General features: G+C 51.6%; 1 protein-coding gene across 3 annotated transcripts; it reads left to right on the top strand.

The window, feature by feature from the left end:
- The first annotated feature begins 861 nt into the window (after window positions 1-861).
- Window positions 862-7,985, top strand: GIP (gastric inhibitory polypeptide). 3 transcript variants are annotated; one of them, XM_047756573.1, is made up of 6 exons: window positions 862-923; window positions 2,529-2,631; window positions 4,630-4,776; window positions 5,315-5,404; window positions 6,413-6,514; window positions 7,841-7,985. In XM_047756573.1, the coding sequence occupies exons 2-6, from the start codon at window positions 2,546-2,548 to the stop codon at window positions 7,848-7,850; spliced, it is 435 nt and encodes a 144-aa protein (XP_047612529.1). In that variant the 5' UTR covers window positions 862-923; window positions 2,529-2,545; the 3' UTR covers window positions 7,851-7,985. The 3 variants fall into 3 exon arrangements, with proteins under 3 accessions (XP_047612529.1, XP_047612527.1, XP_047612528.1); XM_047756571.1 differs by lacking the exons at window positions 862-923; window positions 7,841-7,985 and having other exon boundaries at window positions 2,546-2,625; window positions 4,600-4,776; window positions 6,413-6,518; XM_047756572.1 differs by lacking the exons at window positions 862-923; window positions 7,841-7,985 and having other exon boundaries at window positions 2,546-2,637; window positions 6,413-6,518.
- Window positions 7,986-8,572: the final 587 nt, after the last annotated feature.

Raw genomic sequence — 8,572 nt, 5'->3', positions numbered from 1 at the left:
CAACCAACACTGCTGCTTGTGGCAATGCCAGATCCCTAACTCACTGAGGGAGGCCAGAGATCAAACCGGCATCCTCATGGATATTAGTCAGGTTCTTTTTTTTTTTTTTTTTTGGTCTTTTTATGGCCACAGGTGTGGCTATAGAAGTTCCCAGGCTAGGGGTCCAATTGGAGCTGTAGCTGCCATAACCGCAGCAACACCAGATCTGAGCGGCACCTGCAACCTTCACCATAGCTCACCGCAACACTGGATCCATAACTCACTGAGCGAGGCCAGAGATCGAACCCAGGTTCTCACGGGTACTAGTCGGGTTCGCTACTGCTGAGCCATAATGGGAACTCCAACTAGTCAGGTTTTTAACCTGTTGATCCACAACAGGAATTCCAGGGCATCCTTTTTAATGGGGGGCATCTATAAAGGAAGTGGGGGAATACTGGGCTCTGTGTCCAGAAGGGTGGAGGGGGCAAAAGAATAGGGGCACTTAGGAGTTCCCTAGTGGCCTAGCGGTTACACTCTGGCATTGTCACTGCTATGGCAGGGGTTCAGTCCCTGGCCAGGGAAATTCCACGTGCTGCAGACATGACCAAAAAAAAAAAAAAGTTCCAGGGGTGGAGGGCACTTAAGGTACCCTGCCCACAGGCTTGCCCCCAGGCAGCATCTGGAGATACCCAAATGTTAATCACCCATTAGCACAGTTTGAGTGGAAAGGGCAACTTTATTACGTGTAAAATGGACTTAATGTGGCAGGAGCTGTGGGCTTAATTTCTTGAGATAAGATGCTTTTAGGCTAATTAGCTGGTCTGTGATGCCTGGGATATAAAGGAGCCAGGGGATACTTTCTTGAGACAGGCTCCAAAGAGCCAGAGGAGAGGAGGAGACCCCCTGTCCTGTCTTTCTTCTGGGAGAGCCGGGAAAGAAGCCTGGTAAGAGAGGAGCTGGGACGGGGGTGTATGCAGATGTGGACAAGACATTGGAGGGGTGGGTCTTGGCATCCCCAAGATGTTCAGCACCCCAGTAGCTCACTTTCTTTTCCTCTATATGAGAAATCAAAAGGTGGCTCTGGGAGTTCCTGTTGTGGCTCAGGGGGCCAAGAACCCAGCTAGCATCCATGAGGACGCGGTTTTGATCCCTGGCTCGCTCAGTGGGTTAAAGATCCAGGGTTGCCGCCAGCTGGGGTATAGGTTGCAGATCCAGCTTGGATCCGGTGTTGCTTTGGCTGTGGCACAGGCTGGAAGCTGCAGCTACGATTCGATCCCTAGCCTGGCAGTCTGGGAACTTCCATATGCTGCAGGTGAAGACTCACAGCCCCCTACCCCCGCTTACCCCCCAAAAAAAGGCGGCTCTGAAGCTTTCTTTAACACCCAGGTGACAAGGCAGGAAGATGAGGTCTTTTTTTTTTTTCTTTTGGCCTTTTCTAGGGCCCTTCCTGCAGCATATGGAGGTTCCCAGACTAGGAGTCTAATTGGAGCTGCAGCGGCCAGCCTATGCCACAGCCACAGCCACACGGGATCCAAGCTGCATCCGCCACCTACACCACAGCTCATGGCAACGCCAGCACCTTAACCCACTGAGGCAAGGCTAGGGATCGAACCCGAAACCTCATGGTTCCTAGTCGGATTCGTTAACCACTGAGCCACGACAGGAACTCCAGAAGATGAGGTCTTGCAGCCCACACATCTCTAGGTGTAGCTTTGGTGTTCAGGGCTTGGGCGGGAAGTTCCTTCCTTAATTGTTCTTCATCTCTGCGGAAGACACCCTGATGACACGGGGTGAACCCTCAGTAGAAGGGTCGGACCTTCCCTGAGTGGAGATAGTGAGGGCTGAGCAGGGGAGGGTGGGATGGTTCTACTTGTGGTTTTCCCTGAGGGCAAGAGGTCTGTGATGATTTAGGTAATAGCCAATTTGAGAGCCAGAAGACTGGCTGGTATGAGCTTTGGAGGGCTCTAAAGGCATAATCTTACCAAACCACATGCCTGTGCTGTCTAGCCATGGGAGCCAGGAAGGGGGTTGTCCAGGCATACAGGTCTTTGGTGTTTTCTTCTGCCTGGATAGCTCCCCTACCACCCTCCTCCCACCGGGCTCAGACGCCACTTAAAAACAAAAAATAAAAAGCAGGTTCAGGAGTTCACGCTGTGGCACAACGGGATTGGTGGTGTCTCTGCAGCACCAAGATGCAGGTTCGATCCCTGCCTGGCACAGTGGGTTAAAGGATCCAGTGTTGCCGCAACAGCAGCAGCGTAGGTCCCACTGTGGCTCAGATCTGATCCCTGGCCCAGGAACTCAGGTACCACAGGGCGGAAAAGAAAAAAAAAAAAAAAAGGTTCACTCTCAGCCAGGATCTGTCTCTTCTAGTCACTAATGCTAACGGCCAGCACCCATCACCATTCCCAAGGTCTTACTCCAGCCTCTTAGAAAAGTTGCACCCTGGGAGTTGGAAGTTTCAGAGGCCCCACGCGCTCCCCCTCTGCTGGTTGCTCCCTCAGCACAGAGCTTCCACCTTAGGCTGGTCTTTGTCTCTCTTTGCTCAGGAAATAACCCCTGGAAGATGGTGGCCATGAAGACCTTCTGTCTGCTGCTGGTGTCCCTGCTCCTGGCAGTGGCGCTAGGAGAAAAGGAAGAGGGTCACTCCAGGTTGGTGTGAGAAGGAACGGGTCAGGTGCAGGAGAGGGAGTTGGGGGCTGACTGGGTTCGGTTTTGGGTGGGGGGTGAGAAAGGGAGGAATTCCAGGCCAAGAGGAAAGATGCTTGAGGACAAAAACCTTCCAGTCGGAGTGCTGAGTGAGGCTAGAACCAGAGAATATTTATATACCATATTTACTTGTAACCATTGCAGCAGGAGAGACTGTGGTTAGATCTCTGGAAGGACATCTCAGGGGTTAGGTTTCTAAAATAGATGACAGCATCTCCTTTCCTAATAAAAGCCTTCGCCATTCATTTATGCGTGCATTTGATCAACTTTTAATTACTTATTTATTTCATTTTTAGGGCCGCATCCACAGCATATGGAAGTTCCCAGGCTAAGGGTCGAATGAGAGCCCGCAGCTGCCAGCCTACACCACAACCACAGCAACTTGGGATCCGAGCCGCATCTGCAACCTACACCACAGCTCACAGCAACAGAGGATCCTTTAACTCACTGAGCGAGGCCAGGGATCGAACCCTCGTCCTCACGGATACTGGTTGGGTTCATTACCACTGATTCACAATGGGAAATCCCTTGATCAAATTTTATTTTATTTTATTTGCTTTGCTTTTTAGGGCCGCCCCTGTGGCATATGGAAGTTCCCAGGCTGGAGGTCCAATCAGAGCTGCAGCTACGGGCCTACGCCACAGCCACAGCAACGCCAGATCCCTGACCCACTGAGTGAAGTCAGGGATCGAACCCGCATCCTCATGGATACTAGTCAGATTCATTTCCGCCATGCCACAATGGGAATTCCCCTTGATCAAATTTTAGAGTGGACTTCCTGCATGCCAGGCCCAGGGGATATGCATGAAGAGTGGGCCATAAATGCCACCTGTCCTCACAGAGCATATAGGACCAAGAGGAAACCAAACCCTCTAGACGAGAGCTTCAGACTGTCAGGACTCATGTGAAGAAAGGCAGAGAGGATCATGAGTGACTATGGCAGGGGGCTGTTTGTGTTTGAGGATGACCAAGAGAGACTTGCTGAGTAAAGGGGCCTTCTCGGGTCCAAGGACAGGCCATATGCCCCTGTTAAGTTGGGCTCAGCAGACTGGAGGCACGGCTGTCAGACAGGTACAAGGAGAGACATCATGCAGAAGTTAAAGACCAGGAGTTCCCTTCATGGCTCAGCGGTTAAGAATCCCACTAGGATCCATGAGGATGTGGGTTTGATCCCTGGCCTCGTTCAGTGGGTTAAGGATCCAGCGTTGCTGTGAGCTGTGGTGTAGTTTGCAGATGTGGCTTGAAGCCCGAGTTTTCTGTAGCTGTGGTGTAGGCCAGCAGCTGTAGCTCTGACTTGACCCCTAGCCTGGGAACCTCCATATGCCGCGGGTGCAGTCCTAAAACAAACAAACAAACTGGAGTTCCTGTGTAGCTCAACAGTTATGAACCCAACTAGGATCCATGAGGATGCAGGCTCGATCCCTGACCCGACTCAGTGGGTTGCCATGAGCTGTGCTGAATCCCAAGTGGCTGTGGTATAGGTCCCAGCTGCAGCTCCAATCAACCCCTAGCCTGGGAACTTCGTTATGCCCCAGGAGAGGCCATAAAAAGCAAAAAAAAGAAAAAGAAAAAAAGAAAAAAGAAAAAAGCTGATTCCCAAGAAATGGGCTGTTTCTTTCTTTTCTTTTCTTTTTTTGTCTTTTTGTCTTTTTACCATTTCTTGGGCTGCTCCCACGGCATATGGAGGTTCCCAGGCTAGGGGTCCAATCGGAGCTGTAGCCGCCAGTCTATGCCAGGGCCACAGCAATGCGGGGATCCAAGCTGCGTCTGCGACCTACACCACAGCTCACGGCAACGCCAGATCCTTAACCCACTGAGCGAGGCCAGGGATCAAACCCACAACCCCATGGTTCACTAGTTGGATTCGTTAACCACTGGCGTCCGCCTCTGCTCCTTCTTTGTCATCCTGGTTTTCCTCTCTCTCCCCTCCCTGCCCCTCAGATTCCACACTAAGGCCAGTGGCTCCCAGCCTCGTGGCCCCAGGTACGCCGAGGGGACTTTTATCAGTGACTACAGTATTGCCATGGACAAGATCCGCCAACAAGACTTTGTGAACTGGCTGCTAGCACAGAAGGGGAAGAAGAGCGAGTGAGTCTTGGTGCACCCCTCCTGCTCCCTGTCCCCTGTGTCGCACGTGTCCAGGTGACACTCATGGGAAGTGAGACAGCCCAGGACCCTGGCTCAGGCAGCCGTCGGGTCTAGGAGCAGGTCTAGGGCAACTTTCCAATCCTTTTCCTCTAAGAGGAAGGGTCTGGGAAGAATTGGGGGGGGGACTCATAGAGGCTCCTCAGTTGGCGTGGGGTGGCGCTGGGGATGAGGGCAGGGGAGCCGAGTGGCTGCCCATGGCTATTCAATGGTGGCAAATTCAGACTTTGGAAACAGAATAAACTGCTCTCGTTATTCTTTTTCTCTTTGCTGGGTCCCTTGCCCTCATTGTTTGGTCCGCCTGGTAGTTTCTGAAAAGCTTCCCACTGGCAGCTGAAGATAAGCAGTGGGAAGGTTGAGTTGCGAAAGAGGTACCCTCAACTCCTTGAGTTGAGGTACCAAAAGATTGGAGCTTCTTCGGACCGGAGAACACATGGACTCTCCCCTTGCCCCACCCACTCCCTAATCTTTATTTTACCAGCTGGAAACACAACATCACCCAGAGGGAGGCCCGGGCCCTAGAGCTGGCCCATCAGTCTAACAGGAAGGAGGAGGCGAGGGAGCCGCAGGGGTGAGTCAGCCCACAGGGGAAGGGGTGGGAGTGGGGCCTCCTGACCCGCCCCCACCTCATTGTTCCCTTTCCCAGACTCTCCCAGAGCAGGGCTAGGCCCCAGATAAGCATCCCCTTCTACTCTGAGTTCAAAGAGGGGTCTCTGCTGAACTCCCAGAGGTCAGCCTAAGCTTAAGGTAGAAGCCTGGGGGGAATGGGGGTAGGTGTCAAATCTGGGAGGGGATTTGGGGCCAGGGTTTCCAAGATTGATGACTTAGTGTGCAGAGTCACCAAGTCGAGGAAAGGGGCGCAAAAGAGACTTCAGAAACTGGCTTCTCCTCTTCTGCCCACCACACTTTAGGAAAGCTTTTGTGGAACAGGGACCCTCCCAAGGCCAGTTCTCTGAAATCAGCTAGCCCCTCTCCATAGGAAGCTGAGGAATCAATGACACAGATCATTCTAAAGAGTGAATATTCAGAGTTCCCTTCATGGCTCAGCAGTTAATGAACCCGACTAGGATCCATGAAGATGTCGGTTCGATCCCTGGCTTCGCTCAGTGGGTTAAGGATTGGGCACTGCTCTGAACCGTGGTGTAGGTCACAGATGCGGCTAGGATCCCATGTTGCTGTGGCTGCGGGGTAGGCTGGCAGCTACACCTCCAATTCGATTCCTAGCCTGGGAACCTCCATATGCCACAGGTGTGCCCCCGCCCCCCCCAAAAAAGGAGTGAATATCCCCAAAGTAATCTCTTGGGGTTTTGGAATGCATTCTGGGGGACACTTTTCGAGGTGGATGGGTGGGCTGGCTTCTGCTGGAATTCTTTGTCTCTGCCTCTATTGAAGAGCCTATAGTACCAGGCAGACAGATCTGGGTGGAGCTTTGAAAGCTGAGATAACTGAGAGGCAGCTGTGTTGACTTGCACCCCGCCCCCCACCCTGTCCCACCGTCTTGGAGTCCCAAGCCCTGTATTTACTCTCTTGGGGTGGGGCCCAGGCTAAAAGGGCCTGCCAGAGACTTTCTCCTTTGTAGCTCCCTCCCCCAGAACCCCGGTGATGATGATGTGCTAAAGGATATACTGACTCGAGAGCTGCTGGCCTGGATGGTGGAGCAGTTGGAGCTCTGCAGACTCAGGTGAGACTTTGGTGGCTTTGGGTGTCTTGCATAGGGTGGTTGTGAGCTTGAGCTTTGGGGTCAGATGTGGGTTCAGCTCTTCGCCCCAACACACACTAACAAATTACTTGGACTCTCGAGAGCCTCAGGGTTTTCATGAAAACTGGGGCTAGTGAAACCACTTCAGGGGATTTGGTGGGATTTAAACAAGATAATGCAAGGGACAGGCCGAGAGCAACATCTGCAGAGTACCAAGAGTTTGGTCATGTGGACAATTATTAGTACTACTTGCATTTCTCCCTCACTGTCCTCCAGGTGAGACACTGCTCTCACCTCCCCTGCCCACCTGAGCCCATCCTATCCTCAGCTTTCCTCCTGTATCCTTGTGCCATGCGCAACTTCTCAATGATGGACCCACTAGAGATGGAGGCATGTTGCCCTTCTCTGTAGCTGCTGCTGGTCTCAGTAGTCCTTGAATCCATCTCATCAGCTAGGAAGTCTTTCTGTCTCTTATGTCTCAAACAAGGGATGGCTCAAAACCATGGAATAGGAGTTCCCGTCGTGGTGCAGTGGGTAACGAATCCAACTAGGAACCATGAGGTTGCAGATTTGATCCCTGGCCTTGCTCAGTGGGTTAAGGATCCGGTGTTGCCGTGAGCTGTGGTGTAGGTTGCAGACGAGGCTCAGATCCTGAGTTGCTGTGGCTCTGGCGTAGCCCGGTGGCTACGGCTCCAATTAGACCCCTAGCCTGGGAATCTCCATCTGCCGTGGGTGCGGCCACAGAAAAGACAAAAAGACAAAAAGACAAAAAACAAAAAACAAAACCGTGGAACAGATCCATCCACTTGAAGGGTCAGACAGGACCCTCATTTAAGATGCAGAGGACGGAGTTCCCTTGGGTAGGACAGCTTAAGGATCTGGCGTAGTTCCTGCTGTGGCGCCGTTTTGATTCCTGACACATGAAACTTCTGCATGATGCAAGTGTGGCCAAAAAAAAAATGCAAACACCAAGGCACAGAAACCAAAATAAATTCAGACCAGTTCTGGGAAGTTGAGGGACGAAGGGGACAAATTTGGGATGACTTCCTGTACGAGGGTTAGAAGGAAGAGATGGATGTGACCAGAACGGTGAAGAAGGGAGTATGAGAAAGTCTCCCCAGGAAGATGGGAGAGAGAACAGTCTCTGTGCTTTTGGGAATCATTTTGATGATTTATAATTAAAAAGGTAATCTGGAGGTAGGAGCCTTTGAACTCTGGCTGAGCGCCAGGATAAATTTACTTTACTGACTCCAAGCCGATACTGACCCTCTTCTCCACCTCTCCCCCTCCTCCCTCTACTCTGCACAGGTTTCCGTGACACCGACCAAACCCAGCTCAGGATTGGACTCTGCCCTTCACGTACTGAGCTCCTGCCCCAGCTCCACTCCAGGATACCCCAAAGAAACCAAACTAAGTTTAAACCAAAATAAAATCTTTGTGCCCAAAGTCAAAACTTATTCGTGTGGCTACTGAGCACTGATTGCATCATTGTCCGTGTGTATGTGTGTGTGTGTGTGTGTGTGTGTGTGTGTGTGTGTGTGTGTGCCACTCAGGGCAAAGGAGATACGCCCCTACCCATCTGTCGATTCATCTGTTTTTTTCCACAAACACTTATTGGGCACTTAACATAGGCAGCGACTGTGCTGAACCCTGGGTATACAGCCTGAACCCTGGGTATACAGCAATGATGGAGACAAGACACCATCCTTGGTCCCAAGGAGTTTATAGTCTACTGGTGGAGTGAGACCTTAATGTTTTCTTTCTTTCCTTTTTTTTTTTTTTTTTTTTTTGTTTAAGGGCTGCATCTGAGGCATATGGAAGTTCCCAGGCTAGGGCTTGAATCAGAGCTGCAGCTGCCAACCTACAGCACAGCTCACAGCAATGCTGCATCCTTAACCCACTGAGTGAGGCCAGGGATCAGAGCCTCATCCTCATGGATACTGGTTGAGTTTGTAACCTGCTGAGACAAAACAGGAACTCCTTTCCCCCCCATTTGTAAAAGTTTTATTGGAGTTCCCATCATGGCTCAGTGGTTAACTC

The sequence above is a fragment of the Phacochoerus africanus genome, chromosome 14 (assembly GCF_016906955.1).
Source record: "Phacochoerus africanus isolate WHEZ1 chromosome 14, ROS_Pafr_v1, whole genome shotgun sequence".
Lineage (NCBI taxonomy): Eukaryota > Metazoa > Chordata > Mammalia > Artiodactyla > Suidae > Phacochoerus > Phacochoerus africanus.
Note: the sequence above shows the minus strand (reverse complement) of the source record. Positions and strands in the feature narration are given on the sequence as shown.

Bases quoted from the DNA above. Each gene is read 5' to 3' on its own strand.
- GIP (XM_047756571.1), top strand. From the start codon at position 2,546: ATGGTGGCCATGAAGACCTTCTGTCTGCTGCTGGTGTCCCTGCTCCTG. The intron at 4,777-5,314 runs GTGAGTCTTGGT...TTATTTTACCAG, and splicing joins CAGAAGGGGAAGAAGAGCGA to CTGGAAACACAACATCACCC. The intron at 5,405-6,412 runs GTGAGTCAGCCC...TCTCCTTTGTAG, and splicing joins GAGGCGAGGGAGCCGCAGGG to CTCCCTCCCCCAGAACCCCG.